The sequence below is a fragment of the Pan paniscus genome, chromosome 20 (genome assembly GCF_029289425.2).
Source record: "Pan paniscus chromosome 20, NHGRI_mPanPan1-v2.0_pri, whole genome shotgun sequence".
Taxonomy (NCBI): Eukaryota; Metazoa; Chordata; class Mammalia; order Primates; family Hominidae; genus Pan; species Pan paniscus.
The window spans coordinates 53,166,107-53,193,217 of record NC_073269.2 but is presented as its reverse complement, the minus strand read 5'-3'; the positions used below and the strand labels follow the sequence as shown (position 1 = coordinate 53,193,217).

Sequence of the window (27,111 nt, the reverse complement as noted above, 5' to 3'; positions counted from 1 at the left end):
ACAGAGGAGCTCACAGCCCGGAGCCCAAACCACTGCAGGGAGAGCCGGCGTTTAATTCTCAGGGCTACGGGCAGAGCCGGGCCTACTGTCATGGGGGACCCCGGTTGTCGCAGGGTCCAGCGCCGGCAGCTCTGCCAGTCCTCAGTCCCCCTTCCGCGGCAGCCTGGTGCCCGCGGGCCCCGGGTAGGGCAGGCCCAGGGGCGGGTAAAAGGCCTCCGGGAGCGCGGGGCCCGGACCCAGCCTCTGCAGGTGCGGGTACACCAGGCCCAGCTCCGCGGGGCCGTAGCGGATGGTGCCGGGCGTGCACAGGCCCCGCACCACCGGCGGCAAGAAGCCCGCGTGCAGGAGGGTGGGCGGGGGGTCCCCGGGAGGCGCCAGGCCCCATGGCCGCACCGGGTCCTGCTTCAGGACCCCTGCCCGGATGACAGAGGTGAACTCGGGCCGTGGTGTGGCCGGGTGGCCGGAGGGATCCTCGTCGCCACTGTCCTCGGAGCCTTTGGTTTCCGTCGGGCCGGGCTCCACTTTGATGCGTTTGCCCTGGGTCTGGGGGGCCTCGTTCTCCGCTGGGGCAGCCTGCTTCCCTTCCGTCGGAGGCTGCGGCTCTGGAAGAGGAAGATGCTGAGGGCCTGTGTGTGTCCCCAGCCCTCAGTCTTCCCATCTGTGGAATGGAGCTGTGCTTAGTGGGCCAGACCTGTAGTTCTCAGCTGGGAGTGGTTCTTTTTTTTTTTTTTTTTTTGAGACGGAGTCTTGCTGTGTCCCCCAGGCTGGAGTGCACCAGCACCATCTCAGCTCACTGCAACCTCCGCCTCTGGGGTTCAAGCTATTCTCCTGCCTCAGCCTCTCCAGTAGCTGGGATTACAGGCGTGTGCCACCACATACAGCTAATTTTTCTATTTTAAGTAGAGATGGGGTGTCGCCATGTTGGCCAGACTGGTCTCAAACTCCTGACCTCAGGTGATCTGCCTGCCTCAGCCTCCCAAAGTGCTGGGATTACAGGCGTGAGCCACTGTGCCCGGCCAGCTGGTTCTGTCGCCAGGAGACACCTGGCAATATCTGGAGATATTTTGGGGTGTCACAGCCCTGGGGAGGCTACCATTGGCATCTAGAGGGTAGAGGCCAGGGATGCTGTAAAATAAACATCCCACAGTGTCCCCTCCAACACAGAGTCACCTGGCCCTAAAATGTCAGTAGAGCAGAGATCAAGATACCCTGGTCTAGACCTGTGCTCTTCAGTGGAAGTTTCCAGGATAGAGCTTTCTGTGGTAATGGAAATGTTCTACATCCACACTGTCCCACGAAGCAGCCACTGGCCACATGTGGCCACTGTGCACGCAATATGTGGCAGGTGTGAGTGAGGACATGGATTTAAAGTGTTTTTTGTTTTGTTTTGTTTTGCAGGGCATGGTGGCTCATGCCTGTAATCCCAGCACTTTGGGAGGCCCAGGCGGGAGAATCACTTGAGGTCAGGAGTTCGAGACCAGCCTGGCCAGCGTGGCGAAACACTGTCTGTACTAAAAATACTAAATTAGCCAGGCATGGTGGTAGGTGCCTGTAATCCCAGCTACTTGGGAGGCTGAGGCAGGAGAATCACTTGAACCCGGGAGGCGGAGGTTGCAGTGAGCCGAGATTGTGCTATTGCACTCCAACCTGGGCAAGAAGAGTGAAACTCCATCCCCCTAAATAAATAAATAAATAAATAAATTTGTTTGAGACGAGGTCTTACCCCGTCACCCAGGCTGGAGTGCAGTACAGCTGTCACAGCGCACTGCAGCCTCTAACTCCTGGGCTCAAGAAATCCTACCACCTCAGCCTCCCGAGTAGCTGGGACTATGGGTGTGAACCGTCACACCTGGCTAAGTTTTAAAATTTTTTGTTGAGATGGGGTCTCACTATGTTGCCCAGGCTTGTCTTGGAACTCTTAGGCTAAAGCAATTCTCTTACCTCAGCCTCCCAAAGTTCTGGGTTTACAGGCATAAGCCACCACACCTGGCCTGGCTTTTATTTTATTTTATTTTATTTTTTTGAGATGGAGTCTCACTCTGTCACCCAGGCTGGAGTGCAGCGGTGAGATCTCAGCTCACTGCAACCTCTGACTCCTGGGTAGAAGCGACTCTCCTGCCTCAGCCTCCTGAGTAGCTGGGACTACAGGCACGTGCCACCATGCCCAGCTAATTTTTTTTTTTTTTTTTTAAATCTTGCTCTGTCACCTAGGCTGGAGTGCAGTGGCATGATCTCGGCTCACTGCAACCTCTGCCCTCCGGGTTCAAGCGATTCTCCTGCCTTAGCCTCCTGAGTAGTTGGGATTACAGGAGCATGGCACCATGTCCAGATAATTTTTTTGTATTTTTAGTAGAGATGGGGTTTCACCGTATTAGCCAGGATGGTCTCCATCTCCTGACCTGGTGATCTGCCTGCCTCGGCCTCCCAAAGTACTGGGATCACAGGCGTGAGTCACCACGCCTGGCCTGGATTTAAATTTTTTTTTTTTTTTTTTTTGAGACAGAGTCTCGCTCTGTTGCCAGGCTGGAGTGCAGTGGTGCAATCTCCGCCTCCCGGGTTCAAGCGATTCTCCTGCCTCAGCCTTTCAAGTAGCTGGGATTACAGGCGCGTGCCACCACACCCAGCTAATTTTTGTATTTTTAGTAGAGACAAGGTTTCACCATGTTGGTCTTGATCTCTTGACCTCGTGATCCACCTGCCTCGGCCTCCCAAAGTGCTGGGATTATAGGCGTGAGCCACCGCACCGGCCTGGATTTTAATTTTAATTGTATATAAATGGCTGCATGTGGCTAGTGGCTTCTGGAATGGACAGCCAGGACCCAAAGGTTCCTTGGAGCTTCCCAGGGGCCGAGGTGGGGCTCACCTGTGGGCTCTGGCCCCGGGCTGGATGCCTCCTCACAGGCCACGCTGGCTGGAAGCTGGAAGGCATCCAAAGGAGTTTGGCCACCCTCGGCTTGGCTGGGGAGAAGATGGATGCGGTTAGGAGCCAGGGGTCCTTGGCCTCTCAGGACTCCCTCCTGCTTTACCCAACTTGTGGCAATAAGTGTGGACACTCCCACGGGGAAATGTGGAGTCCCCACCCTGAGGCACTTACAAGGCTCAACACCAGATCCCTAAACTCTGGGTTGATTTCTAGCCCAGCGTGGCCCTCGTTCCTAAGGCCAGACGTGGATAGCCGGTGGCCACCTGGATGTCACCACCTGGGTGTCCTCTGGCACCTCATGCCCATCTGATGTCTACATCTTCCTTTCAAACCTGATATTCCTCTCAGGAGCCCAAATCCGGGCTCAGCAAAGCCAGAGACCTGGGCAGAAGATGGTCTCCTCCCCTCCTCCCCCATAGAGTCTGGCACTTCCCAGGACTGGCCCCAGCCTCTACCCTGGTCCTCCAGCGCCCATCTTGTCCCTCAGTGCCTCCTTCATGGCAGCTAGAAGGGTTTTTTTGTTTGTTTGCTTGTTTTTGAGATGGAGTCTCACTGTGTCACCCAGGCTGGAGTGCAGTGGCATGATCTTGGCTCACTGCAACCTCCGCCTCCCGGGTTCAAGTAATTCTCCTGCTTCAGCCTCCCGAGTAGCTGGGATTACAGGCGTGCACCACCATGCCCAGCTAATTTTTTTTATTTTTAGTAGAGATGAGGTTTCACTGTCTTGGCCAGGCTGGTCTTCAACTCCTGATCTCGTGATCCACCCAACTCGGCCTCCCAAAGTGCTGGGATTCCAGGCGTGAGCCACTGTGCCTGGCCTAGAAGGGTGTTTTTTCCTTTTTTTTTTTTTTTTTTTTGAGACAGGGTCTCACTCTGTCGCCCAGGCTGGAGTGCAGTGGCACGATCACGGCTCACTGCAGCCTCGACCTCCTGGGCTCAGGTGATCCTCCCACCTCAGCCTCTGCTGTAGCTGGGACCACAGGTGCGTGCCACTGTAACTGGCCAATTAAAAAAATTTTTTTTTAATAGAGATGGGACCTCACTTTGTTGCCCAGGCTGGTCTTCAACTCCTGGGCTCAGGCAAACCACCTGCCTTGGCCTCCCAAATTGTTGGGATTACAGGCATGAGCCACCATGTCCGGTCTAGAGCAGTCTTTCTAAAAAGCAGATCTGACTATGATCCTCTCCAGCTCTAAAGCTTTCTATGACTCCCCAGTGCCCCTGAGCCAAAAGGCCAGGCCGTCATCTTCAGGCTGGTTTCTCACTGCTTTCTACTCCAGCCCAAGGCATTACCTTTAGGGTCAGGCTGTTGCTTGGAGCCCTTCCTCTGCTTGGAACACCCCTCCCTGCTTCTTTCCATTAGTTGCTGTGCTCTGTGGGCCTCCCCTGGTAAGAGCCTGCCCTGGCTCCCCAGTGCCCCAGAGTCAAGAGTCCAGACCCTCCACCTGAGCCTGAGGAGGCTGTGAGCCTGCCCCTGCCTTCCTCAAAGATACTGTCCCCCTCCCCCTGGCAACTCCTCTCTGTCTCCTGCCAGCAAGACCGTTCCACTCTGGGCCTCTGCTCTCACCATCCTCCCCTCCTTCCCCTTCGTGTCTGCAGACCCCTTGGGCTTGTCCCATTCTAGAAGCCCTCCCCAAAGCACCCCCACTGGAGGTGGGGAGAGACAGCAGAACCCTGAGTCCCCTGCAGGAGGGGTGGGCACAGCCCTCACCTGAGCACGTGGCTGACCCAAAGCACATGGTGCTCCCCGGGGCTCTTCCCGCTCCCAGCCACCGTGGCCACAGACTGCAGCCACACGAAGCCCCCGGCACGCTGCAGCCAACGGTAGTAACCAGTCATCACCTGACCCTTGTCCAGCACTGGGCCCAGCCCAGGGAGAGACGGGAAGGGGTGGGGTGGGGACAGGGGCAAGACAGAGAGCCAGGTGGACAGGAGGAGACAGGAGGAGTGAGAGCAGGGGAGTGGGCAGGGAGACAATGGGGAGAAGAGAAAAAGGTGAAAGCACAGAGAGGCAGAGTCAGAGAGACTAAGAGGTCTCTTGGGTGTTTTGGAGACCCCACAGCCCCCCAGACCTTCCCCCCCCCTCATCCTGAGGCATCACTCAGTCTCCTTGCTGCTCTTCCAATGCTAAACGGAGTCCCTGGAGCTGTAGGTGCAGCAGGAGGGACTGTGGGCAGCCCTGAGGAAGGACTTCCAGGGACCAGGGAGTGGGATGCTCGGGTCTAGGGGGTGGTAGGCAGGCTTGGTGGGTGGAGGTGGGTCTCACAGTCCACGTGGCTCTGGCGGATCCTCGTGGCGTCCTGTCCGTGGACAAACTGGTAGCAGCTGCGGCCCACCAGCTCTGAGGGCCCCAGGTCCATGTGGTCGCTGACTCTGGGGGGTGACAGAGAAGAGGGGAGGAGTCCAAGACCACGGGGTTGCGGGAGAGGCAGAGTTGGCTCCAGAGTCCCCTGGGGTTCAGACCCTTGCTGTAAAATGGGTGCAATAACAGTGTTGGCAGGCGTGGTGGCTCACACCTGTAATCCCAGCACTTTGGGAGGCTGAGGTGTGTGGATCACTTGAGGTCAGGAGTTCGAGACCAGCCTGCCGAAGATGGTGAAACCCTGTCTCTACTAAAAATACAAAAATTAGCTGGTTGTGGTGGTGCACGCCTATAATCCCAGCTACTTGAGAGGCTGAGGCAGGAGAATCACTTGAACCCGGGAGGTGGAGGTTGCAGTGAGCTGAGATCGCGCCACTGCACTCCAGCCTGACAGAGTGAGACTCCATCTCAAAACAAACAAACAAACCACAAAACAGTGTCTCTCCCGGGGCAGCTGCGAGTATTCGCGTGGATGCTAGTGGCAAGGCCCTAGGCACGCTGGACACCTCAGAGCATGGGACTATTTCAGCACTTAATTTGCCTCCACTGCGGGGTGCAGGAGAGGAAATGGATGAGAGATGAAAGACCAGAGAAATGAGAAATGAAAGACCAGAGACGGGCCAAGATCTGCAGCCCCAGAAGGAGGGCGCGGACCCAAGACACAGCCCCTCTTCCATCCCCGAAGGCACCCCTGGGCTAGGCCTCCGCCCTGGTCCCCTGCCTTCCCTCCCTTCTCCCCATCACCCTGCCCCATCCATTGCTGTTCCGCCTCCCATGGCTCCCCAGTGCCCTATCCTGCAGACCCAGCACTCCCTCTGACTCCCCATGTACCCCCAGATCTCCATTGTGCCCCCAATCCACCCGCCACAGCCCCCAACCCCGGTACCTGCTCTCACAAGCAAGGATGGTGAGACCCAGGCTGAGACGGAAGACGATCATGTGTCCGTGGAGTGGCAGCTCAGCCAGGGGGGCCGGGGGCAACGTGTGCCCGAGGGCCACAAGGCCCAGGGCGTGGGCCCGAAGGCGCCCAGTCACGTGGATGACCTGCTGGTGGTGGGCATGGTTGGAGGAGGGGCAAGGCGGGCCAGTGGGGGCAAGAGGACCATCACTGGGCTGGGTTCCCTCTGTCCCCCACAGGTGCTGGAGGACTGGACACTGTGTGACCCCCCCAGTCCCATTCCCAGACCCAGTTCCCTAAGCCACCTGCAGCCAGTGAAGCCACCAGCCTGGTTCCCTCGGTCACCCTCAATCTGGGACATGGCTGGCTGGAATACAGGAGCCTGACTGCTCACACCCACCTTGTACCCTGAGGCCTTGACGTGCAGCCCCCTCTTGGTGAGCGTGGATTTCATGCGGACAAAGAAGGAGCGCTCCTGGACCAGGGAGGAGGGGGGCACCTTGTTGAGGCTGGCCTCTGGGACAGAGAGTGAAGGAAGGTTATGGGGTCCTGAAGAGGAAACACACAGGCCACCCTGACCCTTGCAGAGCCAGCCGGACATAGACACAAGATGTCCACTGGGCCACAGCCGCACTCAGAGGCATGCCTGATGATTTTGAAAGCTCACGGGGACAGTATGTGGGCTCCCTTATGTGGCAGCCATCCGCATCTTTTCTTTCTTTTTCTTTTTTTTTGAGACTGACTATCACTCTGTTGTCCAGGCTGGAGTGAGTGGCGCAATCTTGGCTCACTGCAACCTCCGCCTCCTGGGTTCAAGTGATTCTTCTGCCTCAGCCTCCCAAGTAGCTGGGATTACAGGCACATGCTACCATGACCGACTAATTTTTGTATTTTTAGTAGAGACAGGGTTTTGCCATGTTGGCCAGGCTGGTTTTGAACTCCTGACTTCAAGTGATCTGCCCTCCTTGGCCTCCCAAGGTGCTGCGATTACATGTGTGAGCCACCATGTCTGGTCCCATCCATGTCTTTTTTTTTTTTTTTGAGCTGGAGTCTCGCTCTGTCACCAGGCTAGAGTGCAGTGGCACGATCTCGGCCCACTGCAACCTCTGTCTCCCCAGTTCAAGTGATTCTCCTGCCTCAGCTTCCTGAGTAGCTGGGATTACAGGCACGCGCCATCATGCCCAGCTAGTTTTTGTATTTTTAGTAGAGATGGGGTTTCGCCATGTTGGCCAGGATGGTCTCGATCTCTTGACCTCGTGATCTGGCCGCCTCGGCCTCCCAAAGTGCTGGGATTACAGGCGTGAGCCACTGCGCCTGGCCCCATCTACGTCTTTCTAATGCTCAAATGTGCCTCGACCCTCCCCTGCTCTGAACCTGCCATAGCTTCCTGAGGCCTTGAGAGGAAAGCCCACCTCTCAGGCCCCATCCTCCAGGTCTCAGCACAGACTTCTCCTCCTCCAAGAAGCCCTCCCTGACCCTCAGGCTGGGTCAGCCATCCCCTCTGGGTTCCCCTATCCCAGCCCTGCCCCATCTGGGTTGCCACTGTCTGAGGACAGGTTGGTCTCCCCTCACTGGACTGGGAGCCCCAGGTGGGTGGGGCTGGAGCTGTCATGGTCACTCCTATGTCACCAGGACAGGGGCTAGCCCAGAACAGGGGATTGGGGAATAGCAATAAATAAGACTCACAAATCCAGATCCTTCTGTAACCCCTACAAAACGGTCTTAAAAATATGCTCACACACAGATGACCCTGTGCCTAAAACTCAGGTACAAACACAGTCCCACTCCCCAACAGCCTGCACGTGTTGCAGACATCGCCCCACGCTTGCAAGCACAGCTGATGTCTCAGATGTTTTTGGTGTTAAGCAAACCCAAGATTGGAAAATCCTATTTACAGGATAGTTAGCCTCATAGGCCCCCAACATCTCAGAGCTAAAAAGAGCCGGCAGGGTAATCTGCAGCACCCTCCCTCCCATACACAGTGGGAGTGGAAATTTCCACTGGAGAGAAGGGTTAGGCGTGCTGACCCCGGAACAGACAGACCTGGGCTGGAATCCAACTCAATCACTTATAGCTGTGTGACCTGGGGCAATTAACTTAACCTCTCCGCGCCGTGCCTCAGTTTTCTGCTGTAAAATGGAGATAACACTTCTTGCATTGTGGGCCTGCGCTTAGGATCCAATGCAATTTTTTTTTTTTTTTTTTTTTTTTTTTTTGGAGACGGAGTCTCACTCCGAGTGCAATGGCCTGATCTCGGCTCAGTGCAACCTCCACCTCCCAGGTTCAAGCGATTCTCCTGCCTCAGCTTCCTGAGATGCTGGAATTACAGGCACCTGCACCACGCCTGGCTAATTTTTGTATTTTTAGTAGAGATGGGGTTTCACCATGCTGGCCAGGCTGGTCTCAAACTCCCGACCTCAGGTGATCCGCCCACTTCGGCCTCCCAAAGTGCTGGGATTACAGGCGTGAGCCACCGCACCCAGCCTTTTTTTTTTTTTTCCCCCAGACACTGGCTCTGTCACCCGGGCTGGAGTGCAGCAACGTGATCTCCTCACTGCAACCTCTGTCCCCAAGGCTCAAGCCATCCTCCCACCTCCCAAGTAGCTGGGACCACTGGCATGTGTCATCATGCCCAGCTAATGTTTTTTTCTTTCTTTCTTTTGTTGTTGTTGTTTTTTTGGAGACAGTCTTGGACTCGCCCAGGCTGGAGTGCAGTGGCACAATCTCTGCTCACTGCAACATCCATCTCCTGGGTTCAAGTGATCCTTCTGCCTCAGCCTCCCGAGTAGCTGGGACTCAGGCACCCGCCACCATACCCAGCTAATTTTTTTTTTTTTTTTTTTTGTATTTTTAGTAGAGATGGGGTTTCACTATGCAAGCCAGGCTGGTCTCAAACTCCTGACTTCAGGTGACCCACCCGCCTCGGCCTCCCAAAGTGCTGAGGCTACAGGTTTGCGCCACCACGCCTGGCCTTTTTTGTAATTTTTGTAGAGATGGGGTTTCACTATGTTGCCCAGGCTGGTCTCCAACTGAGCTCAAGTGATCCGCCCCCCTGGGCCTCCCGAAGTGCCGGGGTTACAGGCGGGAGCCGCTGCACCCGGCCCTAACGTAATTACGTAATGTGATTGTGTACTTACAGACACAGCCGGTGTATATTCCCAATAAGCCTGCCTTGTTATTTACCTAAGCCTCTCCCAACTCCTTTCAGCAGCCAGGGGGGTCTTTCTGTAGCTCGAATCTTTGGGAGCTTGGCAAGCTTAAGGAACCAAGTCTCACCGCCTCAATTTATACTCCGATTCCTTTTGCAAAGATTCGTTCTACACAGTTCTAACTTCACTGCTATTTGTATAAACGCGGCATGGCTGAATACAGTACAGCGGGCGTCCCCCGATCTACCCTCAGACTTCATTCTTTAGGAGCCCTTAGAATTACCGATCTCGGGGGTATCTGCAAGCGAAGAGGAAGAGGAGGAGGAAGAGGAGACGGAGGGCGGGGTTGGGGGGCCGGGCGTCGGCGTCCGCAGCCCCAGTTGCTCCAGCACCTCTGAGTGGTCCCCAGGGTGAATGTAGTCGAAGACGCTGCTGCCCGTCATCTCCACCTGCCGGCGAAGGAGGGGAATGCAGGGGGCGGGTGAGGTGCGCGCGCAGTAACTCGCCCGCCCGCTGGGCTCAGCCTTGCCTCATTTGCCTGCACGCAGGTGCGCTTCATGCCAGTGTGTTTTTTTAAGAAAAGAAAAAAACAAAAAACAATTACCTTTCAAACGGAAGATACAAACTTAGACTCTTCTCGCTTCATACCCAGTGATTAGTAAGGATTTTTCCCCGCCCACTCTATTAAGGGGCTGTGTGTGGGAGTGGGGCGTGGGTGGGAGGTGTCAGAACCTCCGTTTACCCAACTCCTGCTTACTCACTACCACCCCCATACAGCAAACAACTGTGCCCTGGCATGAATCACTGGGTGTCCCAGCAGGAATGAGATTCAAGATACAAACAGGGGAGTGGTTTTTAAGCTCTTAAAGAGTCAGAGCTTTTCAATCAGACACTTTTACATTCAATTCTACCTCGTAAATCTCTCTCCTAGCAGTCCCCTTCTCTCCCTGCTTCCCTCAATGCAGGCCCCCATCTTCTCCCCACTGTGTTTCTGCCCCAGCGTCCTCACTGGTCTTCTGACCTACAGTTCAAAGATGCCTCTGCAAGTTACTTACCTGACCACCATGGCTGCCATGACTCCCATTGCCCCTCAGCTTGGAGGTCACATGCTTCCCTCAGTCCGTTATCCCTCTGGGCTCCGCCCCCTCATTAAATCCTCCCCCACGCCAGCTTCAACAGCTTCAAGCCTTTCCTTCTTCTTCTTCTTTTTATTTTTTTAGACGGAGTTTTGCTCGTTGCCCAGGCTGGAGTGCAATGGCGCGATCTCGGCTCACCGTGACCTCTGCCTCCCAGGTTCAAGCAATTCTCCTGCCTCGGCCTCCCAAGAAGCTGGGATCACAGGCATGTGCCAACACACCTGGCTAATTTTGTATTTTTAGTACAGACGGGGTTTCTCCATGTTGGTCAGGCTGGTCTCAAACTCCCGACCTCAGGTGATCTGCCCGCCTCAGCCTCCCAAAGTGCTGGGTTTACGGGCATGAGCCACCGCGCCTGGACTTTTTTTGTTTTGTTTTGTTTTTGAGATGGAGTTTTGCTCTCGTTGCCCAGGCTGGAGTGCAATGGTGCAATCTTGGCTCACTGCAACCTCTGCCTCCTGGGTTCAAGTGATTCTTCTGCCTCAGCCTCCGGAGTAGCTGGGACTATAGGCATCTGCCAGCACACCCGGCTAATTTTGTATTTTTAGTAGAGACTGGGTTTCGCCATGTTGCCCAGGTTGGTCTCGAACTCCTGACCTCAGGTGATCTGCCTGCCTTTGCCTCCCAAAGTGCTGGGATTACAGGCGTGAGCCACCACACCTGGCCAAGCTTTTCCTCCACTCTTCCTCCCTCCCGTCCTCTTGTCCAAATTCCCCTCCTTTTGGTGTCTTCCTCCTCCAGGAATCTCACTGAAAAGGTACTCACAAGTTGCCAATGCACTGAATTTCCTAAATTTCCTATTTGTGAAAAATATTTGTAAAAATGATCAAAGTTGATAGCAATTTGTATTGGAGGGACTGGCAAAGCTTAAGGTGCTGTGAGATGCCAGGGCTCCAAGGATGGGGCTTTCAGTAGGTCTTCCTGCCCTCCTTTTTTTTTTTTTTTTTTGAGACGGAGTTTTGCTCTTGTTGCCCAGGCTGGAGTGCAATGCCACGATCTCGGCTCACTGTACCCTCCACTTCCTGGGTTCAAGTGATTATCCTGCCTCAGCCTACCGAGTAGCTGGGATTACAGGTGTCTGCCACCACGCCTGGCTAATTTTGTATTTTTTTGTTTTTTAGTAGAGAGACGAGGTTTCTCCATGTTGGTCAGGCTGGTCTTGAATTCCCAACCTCAGGTGATTTGCCTGCCTCGGCCTCCCAAAGTGCTGGGATTACAGGCATGAGCCACCGCGCCCGGCCCCCTTTTTTTTTTTTTTTTAAGGCATAGCCTCACTTTGTTGTCCATGTTGGAGTGCAGTGGCTTCATCATGGCTCACTGCCACCTTGACCCTATGGGCTCAAGCGATCCTCCCATCTCAACCTCCTGAGTAGCTGGGACAACAGTGTGCCACCATGCCTGGCTAATTTTTAAGTTTTTTTGTAGAGATGGTGGGGGTGGGGGTGGTGGGGTGTCTCACTATGTTGCCCAGGCTGGTTTTGAATTCCTGGCCTCAGGTGATCCTCCTGGCTCAGCCTCCCAAAGTGTTGGGATTACAGGCATGAGCCAGCGTGGGTGGCCTCTAAACCTTTAAAATTGTTAAGAAGAAACAAGTGTTGACAAATATGGTGCATCTGGCCTGCCAGTCATTGGCAAACTGATCTTTCAGTGAACCTGCTTTCCTCAGATCTACTTGTTACTTTAATAGCCCCCTCAGGCTGGGCGCGGTGGCTTATGCTGTAATCCCAGCACTTTGGGAGGCTGAGGCAGGCGGATTGCCTGAGGTTGAGAGTTCAAGACAAGCCTGACCAACATGAAGAAACCCTGTCTCTATTTAAAAAATACAAAATTAGCCAGGCGTGGTGGTGCATGTCTGTAATCCCAGCTACTCGGGAGGCTGAGGCAGGAGAATCGCTTGAACCCAGGAGGCAGAGGTTGCAGTGAGCTGAGATCGTACCATTGCACTCCAGCCTGGGCAACAAGAGGGAAACTCCGACTCAAAAAAAAAAAAAAATAGCCCTCATCAGCCAGGACAGTGGCTCACACTGTAATCCTAGCACTTTGGGAGGCCGAGGCAGGTGGATCACGAGGTCAGGAGATCTCAACCATCCTGGCTAACATGGTGAAACCCCATCTTTACTAAAAATACAAAAAGTTAGCTGGGTGTGGTGGGCGCCTGTAGTCCCAGCTACTCAGAAGGCTGAGGCAGGAGAATTGTTTGAACCCGGGAGGTGGAGGTTGCACTGAGCGAAGATCGCACCACTGCACTCCAGCCTGGGTGATAGAGCGAGACTCCGTCTCAAAAACAAACAAACAAACAAACAAAAAACAATAGCCCTCCTCTGCCTTCAAGGATGAACCATGCTGGGTGCCATGTGGGGTGCCAAGGAACACACTTTGGGGACCACAGAGATCCAGTCCATTTTTCTTGCTGCTATGGTGAGACCAGGAGAGAGGAAGGATATGCATAGGCCTGGCAAGGGAGATGGTGGCTGAGCCAGTCCAGGTCCACTGGGGGTCCCTTACCTGTGAGAGACCCAGATAGATGGAGACTGTCTCTGAGATGTAGAGGAATTTTCCTTCCTGGTTCAAGGCGAACACAAAGCCATCCAGGGACTAGAGCCGGGAGAGACAGGGAGGGGGAAGGAGAGGACCCGGTGTCCCTCTGTCCAACCGCCAAGTGGTAAGAGGTTCTGAAACCTGGGTCTCCGCCTGAGGTGGACTGTTTTGGTGGGGAGGGGGCTTCAGTGGTCCTCGGAAGGGGCAGGGAGTGGAGGGATCTTGAGCATTCGGCTTCCCAGTCCAGGTACCCCCCACAATGGATGGATGCTGAAGAGGCTGCTGTTCTCCAGAGGCGGCCGCTAGGTGGTAGCAAGGAGCGGCAGGCAGGGAAGGGGCCTCACTCACCTGCAAGATGTGACCTCCCAGGTGCTGCTCGAAGACTTCGGAGACCAGCGCTGCGGGGCCGCGGCGGCCTGGGGCTGGGGCAGATGGAAGGATGAAGCCTGTTAGTCTGGCTGACCCTGCCCAGGGCAGGTCCCCCGGGAGCCAGTCTACAAACCTCCCTCTCTTCCCCTAAGGCTTGTAGACATCTTGGGGTATCTGGGCACCCATGGGGGAGAGACCTGGGGCGTGGGACACACAGGTGGGTGGGACAGTGAGTGACAGACTGACTCACAGAGACAGACGGGCCAGGGGGTGCATAGAGGGACTCATTCATTCATCCACCCATTCACTCACAAAAGCTCCCTGAATACCTACTCTCCCTATGTCCTGCACTAGGCATTGCTGGGAGTGCAACGGTGACCAGGACAGCCCAGCAACCCCTGCCTCCTGCTGGGCTCTCAGACCAGGGGCAGTTGAACAGCAAGCAAGAAACTAACATCTCTGCTTAGGGATCCCATAAAAATAAATAAATAAGAAACCAACAGGCTGGGCGAGGTGGCTCACACCTATAATCCCAGCACTTTGGGAGGCTGAGGCAGGCAGATCACAAGGTCAGGGGTTCGAGACCAGCCTGGCCAATATGATGAAACCCCATCTCTACTGAAAATACAAAAATTAGCCAGGTGTGGAGGTGGGCGCCTGTAGTCCTGGCTACTCAGGAGGTTGAGGCAGGAGAACCGCTTGAACCTGGGAGGCGGAGGTTGCAGTGAGCCGAGATCACGCCACTGCACTCCAGCCTGGATGACAGTGCGAGACTCCATCTCAAAAAAAAAAAGAAAGAAAGAAAGAAAGAAAAGAAGCCAACGGGCTGGGCAAGGTGGCTCACACCTGTAATCCCAGCACTTTGGGAGGCTGAGGCAGGCAGATCACAAGGTCAGGGGTTCGAGACCAGCCTGGCCAATATGATGAAACCCCATCTCTACTGAAAATACAAAAATTAGCCGGGTGTGGAGGTGGGCGCCTGTAGTCCTGGCTACTCAGGAGGTTGAGGCAGGAGAATCGCTTGAACCTGGGAGGCGGAGGTTGCAGTGAGCTGAGATCATGCCACTGCACTCCAGCCTGGATGACAGTGCGAGACTCCATCTCAAAAAAAAAAAAAAAAAAAAAAAGAAAGGAAGAAAGAAAAGAAACCAACAGGCTGGGCGAGGTGGCTCATGCCTATAATCCAAGCACTTTGGGAGGCCGAGGAGGGTAGATCACTTGAGGTCAGGAGTTTGAGACCAGCCTGGGCAACATGGTGAAACCGTCCCTACTAAAAACACAAAAAAATTAGCTGGGCATGGTGGCGTGGGCCTGTAATTCCAGCTATTTAGGAGGCTAGGTAGGAGGATCGCTTGAACCTGGGAAGCGGAGGTTGCAGTGAGTCAAGATCGCGCCACTGCACTGCAGCCTGGGCAACAAAGTGAGACTCCGTCTGTTTAAAAAAAAAAAAAAAAACACACACACACACAAAAAGAAAGAAACTAACAAATATGGAATTACCCTTTGTGGCCAGTGCTATGGAGAATGAAATAGGTGGTGCAAAATGGAGAGTAATGGAGTTAGGGCTGTTGAAGGAGGGGACATTTGAGCAGACCTGAAGGATGAGAAGGAGGCAGAGAGGAGACTGAAAGGCAGAGACAGAGGGATATAAAGGAATAGAAAGAGATAGAGATTCTACAACTGAACAACAAAAAGACAATTCACAAATGCGCAAAGGGGCCCAGTGTGGTGGCTCACGCCTGTAATCCCAACACTCTGGGAGGCTGAGGTGGGTGGATCACCTGAGGTCAGGAGTTCGAGACCAGCCAACATTATGAAACCCCGTCTCTACAAAAATTAGCTGGGCATGATGGCGGGTGCCTATAATTCCAGCTACTCGGGAGGCTGAGGCAGGATAAATCGCTTGAACCCAGAGGCGGAGGTTGCAGTGAGCTGAGTTAGGGCCATTGCACTGCAGCCTGGGCAACAGAGTGAGACTCCGTCTCAGACAAAAAAAAAAAAAAAAAGGCAAAGGGCCAGGCACGGTGGCTCATACCTGTGATCTCAGCACTTTGGGAGGCTGAGGTGGGAGGATTGCTTGAACCCAAGAGATCAAGACCAGCCTGGGCAATGCAGTGAGACCCCCATCTCTACAAAAAATATATTTTTAAAAATGGGCAAAGGACTTGAATAGATATTTCTCCAAAGAAGATACAAAAATGGCCAATAAGCACATGAAAAGATGCCCAACATCATTAGTCATTAGGAAAATGAAAATCAAAACCACTATGAGACACCACTCCACACACGCTAGGATGGCTAGCATCAAAAAAGTAGAAAGTGGCCAGGCGTGGTGGCTCATGCCTGTAATCCCAGCACTTTGGGAGGCCGAGGCGGGTGGATCACAAGGTCAGGAGTTTGAGACCAGCCTGGCCAACATGGTGAAATCTTATCTCTACTAAAAATATAAAAATTAGCTGGGCGTGGTGGCGTGCACCTATAATCCCAGCTACTTAGGCGGCTGAGGCAGGAGAATCCCTTGAACCCAGGAGGTGGAGCTTGCAGTGAGCTGAGATCACACCACTGCACTCCATCCTGGGTGACAGAGCGAGACTCCATCTCAAAAAACAAACAAACAAAAACAAAACAAAACAAAAAACACAGAAAGTAAGTGTTGGTAAGGATGTGGTGAAATTGGAACCCTCATACATTGCTGGTGGGAATGTAAAATTGTACAGCCACTGTGGAAAACAATTTGACGGTTTCTCAATAAGTTAACATGGAATTATCATACGAGTTAGCAAATCCACTTCTGTGTATGTAATCTATGTAATCAAAAGAATTGAAAACAGGCATTGTAGCATGTACATGCGTGTTCGTAGCAGCATACTTCACATCATTCAAAAGGTGGAAAGCACACAAATGTCCAACTCATGAATGAGTAAATAAAATGCGGAGGCCGGGCACGGTGGCTCACACCTGTAATCTCAGTGCTTTGGGAGGCGGAGGTGGGTGGATCACCTGAGGCCGGGAGTTCAAGACCAGCCTGGCCAACATGGTGAAACTTCGTCTCTACCAAAAATACAAAAAATTAGCCAGGTGTGGTAGCATGTGCCTGTGGTCCCAGCTATTTGGGAGGCTGAGGAGGGAGAATCCCTTGAACCTGGGAGGTGGAGGTTGCAGTGAGCTGAGATCCCACCACTGCACTCCAGCCTGGGCAACAAGAGTGAAACTGCATCTCAATAATAATAATAATAATAAATAAAAATACTAAGGCCGGGCGCAGTGGCTCACGCCTATAATCTCAGCACTTTGAGAGGCTGAGGTGGGCAGATCACCTGAGGTCAGGAGTTCGAGACCTTCCTGGCCAACATAGTGAAACCCTGTCTCTACTAAAAATACAGAAAAACTAGCCGGGCGTGGTGGTGTGCACCTGTAGTCCCAGCTACTCTGGAGGTTGAGGCAGGAGAATCACTTGAACCCGGGAGGCAGAGGTTGCAGTGAGCCGAGATTGTGCCATTGCACTCCAGCCTGGGCAGCAAGAGCAAGACTCCATCTCAAAAAAACAAAAATAAAAACAAAAACAAACAAACAAACAAAAACAAACAAACAAAAAGACATGGAGAGACAGAGGAAAAGAGATGCAGAGAGAGACAGAGATGGCAACTGAGACCAAGACAAAGTGAGACCTGTGCCCCCTGACCCATCCTCCCTACAGTCAGGAGCTAGGACCCTGGACCTTGTGCTGGGGGTAGGCAGAGACCTGGGGGTCCCGGAGCCTGTCCCCACCCAGGACCCCTGGGTGACCCTGACCCTGCAGAGGACAACCCCCGAGGGAGCTCCAACCCAGTGCTGAGAGTGGGGAGCCAGGGGAGAGACTTGGTGACCTTGAGGGTCCCCAAGTGCCTTTTTCCTATGGGGCTAAGGGGCCAGGTCTCCTGTCAGGCCCCAGCGCTTCCCCTCCCTGGCTGTGTGCCCTGGGACCAGCCTCTCTGCCGCTCTGTGCCTCAGTTTCCTCCTCTGTCAAGCGGGTTTGCCAGGAGCGGTGACTCCCCAGGCTGGTTACGCATTCAGTCCACTTAACAGACAGAAGGGCCTGGCTGGGGCCTGGCAGAAGCAGACGCTGCGGCACAGAGCCGGGACTGGTATTAATAGTGTGATTACTATTGTTATTACCCGACCATCAAAACACCAGGCGGCGAAACCCCGCCCCTCCCCCATGGGCGCGCAGCCCCCGCCTCCCCAGCCCCCTAGTGTCTGGGCTGAGCTTCCTCCTCCCAGGAGTACCCCACACCCTCCTGGCTGTTCCTCCCTGCCTCCACCTCCGCCTGGAGCTCCAGGAACAATTACTGGGGGGCTGGGGGGTTGACGGGGACCCCCTCCCTCAAGATACAGCTCGGAACCAGCCGGGTGACAGGCAGGAACAATGCTGCCTGCTAATTGTCGCAATTTTCCCCTGTCATTTTTGCTAATTCCTTCATTTTCCCTCTCCCAGGATCAGCCTGGGTCAGACTGAACCGCTGCAATTAACAACATTAATGGGCACGTCGGGATTAGGGGGTGTGGTGGTGGGGGGGCTTGGGGACCTGCTCTTCCCCATACATGGGTCCTGTCCCCTGTGAAAGGGACCCCCAGAGTCTCCTGATCACTGACTGATGTGTCTTTTTACCCCCAGCCTCCACCTCCCGATCCCACCAACTCCCCGATGCCTCCCGCTGTTTCCTCCTCTCCCTCTCCCCTCAAAATGTCCCCACTCCTCTGTCCCCCACATTCAGCAGGAGACTTTTCACCACTTCCACATCCGCCCTCTCATGTCCAGAACCCAAACATCACTCATCCATTTAACAAACACTTGCTGTGGTTCTTATCACAGCCTGCTCAGTGTCCTCATCTCTTGAGCAGAGAGGGAGCACGAGGAGCAGAGAGACGGGAGACCAGGGGCAGAGAGACGGGAGACCAGGGGCAGAGAGACGGGGACCAGGGGCAGACAGACAGGAGACCAGGGGCAGAGAGAAGGGAGACCAGGGGCAGAGAGACGGGAGACCAGGGGCAGAGAGAAGGGAGACCAGGCGCGCAGAGAGAGGGGGACCCAGGGGGCAGAGAGAGGGGGAAACCGGGTGCAGAGTGTGGGGGGACCTGGGGCAGAGAGAGGGGGGACCTGGGGCAGAGAGAGGGGGATCCAGGGGCAGAAGGCAGAAGCCAAGGCCTCTTCCAAGTTCCCAGATCTCCCCCGTCACCTGCCCTTCTCAACTGCCCTGAAGGAATGTGCTGACCCTGGGCCCTGGAGAGAAGAGGCTGGGGCTTCATCACCCAGGGAAGTCGGGGAGAGGGGTCCCTCACGTGCCCCATCGTCAAAGCGCCGCAGGCCTGAGGGCTGCATGGGGGCAAGCACCATGGGGTGGGGCAGTGCCGGGTCACCTTTGCCTTTACTTTCCTCAGCCTCATCTGTAAAATGGGTCTACAGTGATAGAGTTGAATGGGCTAGTGCATACAGTAGGTGCCTAATACTGGGAGTCATGCCACCATTCTCTCTCTCTCTCTTTTTTTTTTTTTTGAGACGGCATCTAGCACTGACACCCAGGCTAGAGTGCAGTGGCAGGATCTCAGCTCACCGCAACCTCTGCCTCCTGGTTCAAGTGATTTTCCTGCCTCATCCTCCCAAGTAGCTGGGATTACAGGCGACCACCACCATGCCCGGCTAATTTTTGTATTTTTAGTTGAGATGGGGTTTCACCGTATTGGTCAGGCTTGTCTTGAACTCCTGACCTCAGGTGATCCACCTGCCTCGGCCTCACAAAGTGCTGGGATTACAGGTGTGAGCCACTGCCCCGGCCGCACTTTTCTTTTCAGTATGACTACAGATAACATCAGGGCACCACTGCCTTTTCGGGCGGTTTCTTGGAGGCCGCCCTCTGTGTCTCTCACACCCACATGCATTTTAAGCAAGTCCCAGGGGTTGGACCTGACCATGTCACCTGTGTTCCACCACCCACGGCCCCAGCCCAGTCTAGCTGCCCTGGCTGGACCACCACGTCCTCATCCTCACTGGGCTCCTACTTCTGCCCTCACCACCTCTGTGGCTCCCCTCTCACTGTGGGTAACAGCCAAACCCCTACCACAGTGCATGAGGCTCTGCACCCAGCAAGCTGATCCCCGCCTGCCTCAGGGCCTTTGCACCTGCTGTTCCCTCTGCTGAGTCACTCTCTTCCAGCTTTTCTCACAGCTGCTCCCACACCTCCTTGGAGCCTCAGCTCAAAGATCACTTCCTTGGCTGGGCCCAGTGGCTTACACCTGTAACCCCAGCACTTTGGGAGGCTGAGGTGGATGGATCACCTGAGGTCAGGAGTTCAAGACCAGCCTGGCCAACACGGCGAAACCCTGTCTCTACTAAAAATACAAAAATTAGCTGGGCATGGTGGCGTGTGCTTGTAACCCAGCTACTTGGGAAGCTGAGGCAGAAGAATCGCTTGAACCTGGGAAGTGGAGGTTGCAGTGAGCTGAGATCGCACCACTGCACTCCAGCCTGGGTGACAGAGCAAGACTCTGTCTCAAAAAAAACAAAAAACAAAAACAAAAAAACGTTACTTCCTCAGCGAGGATGTGCCTGACCTATGAGCTAAGAAGTCACCCCTTGGCTGGGCACAGTGGCTCATACCTGTAATCCCAACACTTTGGGAGGCCAAGGTTGGCAAATCACTTGATCCCAGGAATGTGAGAACAGCCTGGGCAACATGGTGAGACCTCGTCTCTTAAAAAATGCAAAAAATAGCTAGGCGTGGTGGCGTGTGCCTGTAGTCCTGGCTACTTGGAAGGCTGAAGTGAGAGGATCTCTTGAGCCTAGTAGGTGGAGGCTGCAGTGAGCCAAGATCGCACCACTGCATTCTAGCCTGGGCGACAGAGCAAGACCCTGTTTCAAAAAAATTTAAAAAGGGCTGGGTGCGGTGGCTCACACCTGTAATCCCAGCACTTTGGGAGGCTGCGGCAGGCGGATCACCTGAGGTCAGGAGTTTGAGATCAGCCTGACCAACATGGAGAAACCCCATCTCTACTAAAAATACAAAATTAGCTGGGCGTGGTGGCGCATGCCTGTAATCCCAGCTATTAGGGAGGCTGAAGCAGGAGAACTGCTTGAACCCAGGAGAAGGAGGTTGCAGTGAGCCAAGATCATGCCATTGCACTCTAGCCTGGACAACAAGAGCAAAACTCCGTCTATAAATAAATAAATAAAGATGTCACCCCTCCTTCCCTCAACTGCCACAGTCACTCAACAATTTAATAAGCCCTCATTGTGTCCCAGATGCTATTCCAGGCTCAGCAACCAAGGGGCTGTTGGTGAATGACACAAAATAACAAGATAAATACAGAGAGTGTCAGATGACAATAAGTGCTATGGGAAGAAAGAAGGCTGTAAAAGCCGGGCGCGGTGCCTCACGCCTGTAATCCCAGCACTTTGGGAGGATAAGGAGGTCAGGAGTTCGAGACCAGCCTGGCCAACATGGTGAAACCCCATCTCTACTAAAAATACAAAAAATTAGCCAGGCGCGGTGGCAGGCGCCTGTAATCCCAGCTACTTGGGAGGCTGAGTCAGGAGAATTGCTTGAACCCAGGAGGCGGAGATTGCAGTGAGCAGAGATTGCAACACTGCACTCCAGCCTGGGCAACAAGAGCAAAACTGCGTTTCAAAAAAAAAAAAAAGCAATAGGGAATGCTGACATGAGATTTGGGCGGTCTCCTCTCCAGACTCAGAGGCTCAGGGCTAGACTTGGATATCTGTTGTCCCATTTCACAGATGGAGGACTGAGGCCTAGAGAGGCAGAGACCTAGAACCCATCCCTGTAGACCTACAGACCACGTATGATGGTTGAGAGGCGGCCTTTGGGGCAAGGTCATCTGTGTTTGAATCCCAGCTGTGCGACCTTGGGCACACACTTCTGTAACTTGGGAATCATAATAGTGCCTCCCTCTGAAAAAGAAGGTCATTTTGTCTTTTGTTGTTGTTGTTTTTCCTTTTTCTGGAGAACGGGGTCTCGCTATATTGCCAAGGCAGGTCTCGAACTCCTGGGCTCAAGCTATCTTCCCGCCTCTTGCCTCCCTGAGAGCTGAGATTACAGGCGTGAGCCACCACGCCCGGCCAAGAAAGTCATTTTGTATACAGGGCTTATCCCAGGGTCTGATGCATGCATTCTATATGATTACTATTATTGTTATTATTTTAGATACTGGGTCTTGCTCTGTTGCCCAGGCTGGAGTGTAGTGGCATGATCATGGCTCACTGCAGCCTCGACCTCCTCAGCTCAAGCAATCCTCCCACCTCATCCTCTTCAGTATCAGGGACTACAGGCGGGTGCCACCAAACCTGGCTAATTTATTTATTTATTTTTATTTTTATATATTTTTTGAGATGGATTCTTGCTCTGTCACTAGTCTGGAGTGCAGTGGTGTGATCTCGGCTCACTGCAATCTCCGCCTCCTGGGTTCAAGTGATTCCCCTGCCTTAGCCTCCGGAGTAGCTGGGACTACAGGCACACACCACCACGCCTGGCTAATTTTTTGTATTTTAGTAGAGATGGGATTTTACCATGTTGGCCAGGATGGTCTCGAACTCCTGACCTCGTGATCTGCCCGCCTCGGCCTCCCAAAGTGCTGGGATTACAGGTGTGAGCCACCGTGCCCGGCCAATATTTTTATTTTTGTAGGGACATGGTTTTGTTATATTGCCCAGGGTTTTGCTGTGTTGCCCTGGCTGGTCTCGAACTCCTGGCCCAAAGCTTTCCTCCCACCTTGGCGCCCCAAAGTGCTGGGATTACGGATGTGAGCCATGGTGCCCGGCTTATTACTGAGGAGGGCATGGGAGTCCCCTCCCCTTCAGAGAGTGTGACTGACAGTGCTCTGCTCTGTGGCTTCAGCTAAAATGCTGTCCTCAGCTCCTCCTCTGAACTATGGAAGCAGGTGCTTCGCCTCTTGTTAGGGACCCTGTAGAGCTAGAAATGCCTCTGTCCCCCGATTTCCCAATTTTGGGACTATAGGAGTCCACGCAGTACCAAGCCCCCCCACACTGTCCTGACCCTACTTCCACTTGGCACCGTGGTCGAGGTGGGGTCGATTAAGTCCATGCTCTGCCACGTCAGTGCTGTGACCTCAGCCAGCCCCTGATGCCTCTGAGCCCCGGAATGCCCATCCAGGTAATGGGGGGCTGGACGCCGCCGGGGCTCTCTTAGCCCCCCCTTTCCCCCCCTTCAGCTCGGGGACAATAGACAAGATGTTTATCCCCCGCCGGCGCACATGTTGTTCGCGGTAATGACAGTAATCAGTGGCGCTAATGCCGCATTCTCTCCGCGCCAGTCAATTCGCCTAATTACCGCCTGGGAAGCCGGATTATTTAAATTTAAATGGTGATTTATTGCGAGCTTAATCAATGCTATTTTCTCTCCCCCCTCTTCCCCTGGGACGGGGCAGGAGGGGAATTGGAGCCCCTCCAACCCCACCCTAAGGACACCCTCTTCTCCTGGAGGGGTGGGGACAGGGGTAGCCTGGGGTGCCCTGAGACTTCAGATAAACACCACTCACACTGCCTTATCCTCATAACCACAAAGCTGTAACGAACACATAAAATAGAAGTAATAATAACATAACAACACTTCTATGTCTCAATAATAAAGCCTGAGTAATAATAATAAACTTAGATATTTATCTGTATCTTACAGAGTTTATATTTTTACATATTCTAGATTATATTGCTTTGCCTATTTCTTTATTGCGTCTTGGCCACTAGGATGCCAGCCGCTCCGGGGCAGGGACTTTTGTCTAGATTGTTTCTCCTGCTGGATCCCAGAGCTCAGAAAAGTGCCAGACAGGCAGGAGATGCTCCAAAAGCGGCAGCCCCCCCGCCCCCTCCTCCATGCCCCGAACCCCTCCAGCAGCCCTGCAAGGTCACTGCTGATAACAGCATTGGCCGCATAGCGGTGGCTTGCTCTGAGCTAGGCACTTCCAGGGACTTTGCAAATATGACCTGGTTGATTCTCTGCTCAGCCCCCTGGGGGAGGTTGGACCGTTTTTTCCCACTTCACATTAAGGCACAGAGAAGTGAGGCGACCTGCCCGGGGTTGCAAAGCTGGGAGGTGGCTGCGCGGCGACAGGAACCCTGGGGCATCTTCCTGAAGTTCCCCATCTCATCCGCCACATCATACTGTCTCCCTCTTGCTCCTCCAACTGGGGGCTCAGACTGTACAGTCCTTGCGTTCCCGCCGGGGCCCCTCAGGTCTGGATCCAGGGTATCTCGCCCATTAGCGAATGGGCGTCCCAAGCCAGGGTGAGTCCCCTCTGTCCCGCTCATGCAGCTGGGAGTTTCTTTGGTTGTAATAATGATTCCTCTCCTCTAATAAAAATATAGGAATAGCATTTACCAGTGACCACTAGAACTGCCAGGGCCTTGTTTAGGGCAGAATTCACGAAATCTTCCCAACCTCTTGCGCCCATTTGACAGTTTAATAAACTGAGGCTTGGAGAGCAGAAGCCACCTGATAGGGACACGCAAAGGTCCCGGCTGACTCCAGAGACAAGCATCTGGGCGAGGGCAGGCCCGCAGCCCGGATCTGGGCTGCAGTGACTCCGCCTGGAGGGCCCTGGGACCCTCGCCCCGCGCATGAGCACTCACCGAGGCCAGCTGGCGGCCCCGCGACTCTCAGCCCCCAGGGCGGCGCCCCCAGCGCGGCGAACCGGCGCAGGCGGAGGTAGGTGACGCTGAGGCGCACGATGGAAGCCTTGTCCAGCTGGCTGGAGATGGCGCCGGGCAGCGGGAGAAGCTTGGCCAGCTCGAAGAACTCCAGGTTCTCCTTCCCGCGCCGCGAGCGCGCCGCGTTCCGGGACTTCTCCTTGCGCTGCGCCTGCAGGCTGGGCGGGCGGCGCGGAGGAGGTGTCGGCGGGGCCCCGGGGCTCCGGGGCTTGGGAACTGGGGGCAAGCCCCTCCTCCCGGGGCCTTGGGAACGGGACGGGACGTTGGGAGTGGATTCCACATCTCTGGAGGTGGGAGCAGACCGGAGTGTGGATTTTACACTCCGACCCAGGGACAGAACCTCGAGTGTCAATTCTGGTGGGAAGGAGGAGGAAGGGCGAGAGATTAAAGATGTTGGGCGTGAATTCTGAGGACGGGGACTAGAAGCAGAACGCAGGGGACCGGGCTCAGGACGGTAGTTAACTCAAGGTAAGACCTTCTAGCCCTAAGGGGCGGGTCAGGGAGCTGGGTGTGAACTGCCCCTTGGCACGGGGACAGAACATCGGGTGTGAATTGGACCCGGGGGCGGGGCCGCGGCCAGGGGGGCGGGGCTTTGCTCACCACGGTCCGGACGGCGCCTTGACCATCAGCCCGGGTAGAAAGTCCCAGGGGACGCTGGCGCCGCGGCCTCCCACGCATTTGACCTCGCTTCCGCCGCCACTGCCGGGATAGGGGGCCGCCATCTCCGGGGGGCTCGCTCAGGCGGGCTCCGAGCCCCGAGTCTCCTGCAGCGGGAGGGGGCCAGGGGCAGCGCTCAGTGCCCTCGGGAGACCTTCTAGGGAAACTGAGATCCGTGCAGGGCTCAGGGTCCCAGCAAGGAGCTGGGAGGGGGGGCCTGGATGGTGCCTCAGTTTCCCCTCCCTGGAGGCCTCAGCTCCCACCCTAGCCGGCCCGGGGCTGGCGCTCCGGGTGAGGACGTGCCCCGCCGCCGCCTCCCCCGCGCCGCCCGCCAGCGCGCCCGCCTCACGCCCGCGCCGGGCCGGCTCCCGCATACCAATGGGCGCACGCGGCGCGCATACGGATCGAACCGGCCCGCGCGCTGCGTGCCAAGCATGCCCAAGCCGGGCGGGGGGCGGGCGCCTCCCGGGCCAGGCACGCACGCCCCAGCCCCCGGAGCCCTCTGCCCCGAGGACCCGCCCCCCAAGCCCATCCCCGGTGTCTGACTCCCCGGATCTGCACCCTGTTTTCCCGGCTGGGCTAAGGAGGCAGGGGGCAGAGGGCAGGGACCCCCATCCTGTGTCCTGCCCAGGGATCCCCCCAGCCTCTCGGGATGGCGCCACGTGTTCGGACCGCCACATCCCCACGACCACAACTTCCTCCCTGAAGACCCCGGCGCGCGAGCCCCAGCCCCGGACGCAGCCGCCGCAGCCTCTGCCCCAGGACGCCCCCAGGATTGACCCGACACTCGGGGCCCAGGTGTCCTGGTCTCCTGATCCCCTAACGTTTTCAGTTAGGTCTTCATTCCTCCAGGACCAGGCGTTCAGAACACCCCCTAACCCCAGGAACCAGGCCGCCCCCAAACCTCCCAGCCAGGTGTCCAGATGCCCCAGACCCCCGTGTCCAGGTCTCCCAACCCCAGATTTCTCCAGGACTCAAACATCCGTGCGCCCCTTCCCCCAGCCTCGGGATACCCTCGTCCCGACCCCCTAGCCCCCAGGACACTGGAGTTCCAGCCCCCCATTCCTCTGGGACCCAGAAGTCCCCCTCCTGCCAGCCCGCAAGCTTCCCCTACCCGCAGGACCGCCAGTCCGATTACTTGGCCGCAGAGCAGGCTCCGGGCGCGGCGTGGGGCCGGCCGGGCGGCGCGGAGGGGCAGCTCCATAGACCCCGGGGCGCGCGGGGCGCAGCGGGACGCGCGGGCTGTGGCGCCCAGCTCTCGGCGCCCACCTCGGCCTCGCAGACTTGGAGACGCGCGACCAGCGCTGCGGGCGGGGGCGGGGTCTGCCGGAGCCCCGCCCGCCGCGTCTCCGCCCCCGGACCCGCCCCGCTCGCCTTTCCCTGGTAGGGGGCCAAGCTACCCTGGGGTCCGAGTTCCCTTGCCCCACGGTAACGTCGGGGGTCAGAATGTAGCACCTCGGATCGGAGCTACCCCACTCCAAAAGGGGAACAGCGGAGTCCGGGCACTGTCTACACCCCTTCAGGAGGCAGTTAGTGCCCCAGCAGCCCCTCGGGACAAGACAGGTACCCTGCAGCCGAGCCCCATGTACGAGTGAAGACTCACGTCAGTGCTCCCTCCAGGGACACAAATCCAGAATTCGAGACCCTCCCTTTCCGGGAGAGAACTCCTGAGTGTCAGCACACTCTCCCCCCACAGGGCTGGGACTTCGCATCCAAACCCAACCCGCCTTACAAGGGGGACATACACCTCCCTCGTCAGGGACCAGGATCCAGCTCTCTAAGGAGCTCCAGAGACCAGGATCCTGGCGTCTTATCTCCATCCCCCGCCGCAGGGACGGGAACCCTGACATCCAAGCTCCCCATTAGATCATAAATGGGAACTCAGGGGTTGTAGCACCTCGCACAGAGGACGGGAACCCAGGCGTCCAAGCCAGGCCTTCCCCAGTCTGATAGGAGGTCCTACAGTTCCCCTAGCTCCTTCTCTCCATGCAGCCCCCACTTCCCGTTCTCAGGGTGCTCCCTGGCATGGGGGTCTCCAGGCACTTAAAAGCCTCTACATGACCTTAACATGGGGAAAGAAAATGGAGCTGGGGGCCGGGCGCGGTGGCTTACACCTATAATCCCAGCACCTTGGGAGGCCAAGGCGGGTGGATCACCCGAGGTCAGGAGTTCAAGGCCAGCCTGGCCAACATAGTGAAACCCTGTCTCTACTAAAAATACAAAAATTAGCCGGGTGTGGTGGTGGGCGCCTGTAATCCCAGCTACTCGGGAGGCTGAGGCAGGAAAATCGCTTGAACCTGGGAGGCGGAGGTTGCAGTGAGCCGAGATCCCGCCACTGCGCTCCAGCCTGGGTCAGAGAAGGAGAGTC

General features: G+C 55.6%; 1 protein-coding gene across 4 annotated transcripts; it reads right to left on the bottom strand.

The window, feature by feature from the left end:
• Positions 1 to 33: 33 nt before the first annotated feature.
• NPAS1 (neuronal PAS domain protein 1) lies at positions 34 to 26,068 on the bottom strand. 4 transcript variants are annotated; one of them, XM_034946236.3, is made up of 12 exons: positions 25,858 to 26,068; positions 24,687 to 24,850; positions 24,009 to 24,244; positions 13,355 to 13,428; positions 12,974 to 13,063; positions 9,616 to 9,781; positions 6,584 to 6,699; positions 6,172 to 6,329; positions 5,190 to 5,296; positions 4,635 to 4,782; positions 2,864 to 2,958; positions 34 to 602 (listed from the first exon to the last, which is right to left on the bottom strand). In XM_034946236.3, exons 2-12 carry the CDS (start codon positions 24,806 to 24,808, stop codon positions 142 to 144), a joined length of 1,773 nt encoding a protein of 590 aa, XP_034802127.2. In that variant the 5' UTR covers positions 24,809 to 24,850; positions 25,858 to 26,068; the 3' UTR covers positions 34 to 141. The 4 variants fall into 4 exon arrangements, with proteins under 4 accessions (XP_034802127.2, XP_034802128.2, XP_034802126.2 ...); XM_034946237.3 differs by having other exon boundaries at positions 34 to 658; positions 6,172 to 6,332; positions 25,858 to 26,041; XM_034946235.3 differs by having other exon boundaries at positions 6,172 to 6,332; positions 25,858 to 26,041.
• Positions 26,069 to 27,111: the final 1,043 nt, after the last annotated feature.

What these genes read in the sequence shown, in the direction of transcription:
- NPAS1 (XM_034946235.3), bottom strand. Translation starts at nt 24,808, where the DNA reads ATGGCGGCCCCCTATCCCGGCAGTGGCGGCGGAAGCGAGGTCAAATGC. An exon ending in TGGGAGGTCACATCTTGCAG is followed by an intron (nt 13,064 to 13,354) that starts GTGAGTGAGGCC and finishes TCCCGGCTCTAG; the next exon opens with TCCCTGGATGGCTTTGTGTT. An exon ending in CCCGGGGCCAGAGCCCACAG is followed by an intron (nt 603 to 2,863) that starts GTGAGCCCCACC and finishes TTCCTCTTCCAG; the next exon opens with AGCCGCAGCCTCCGACGGAA.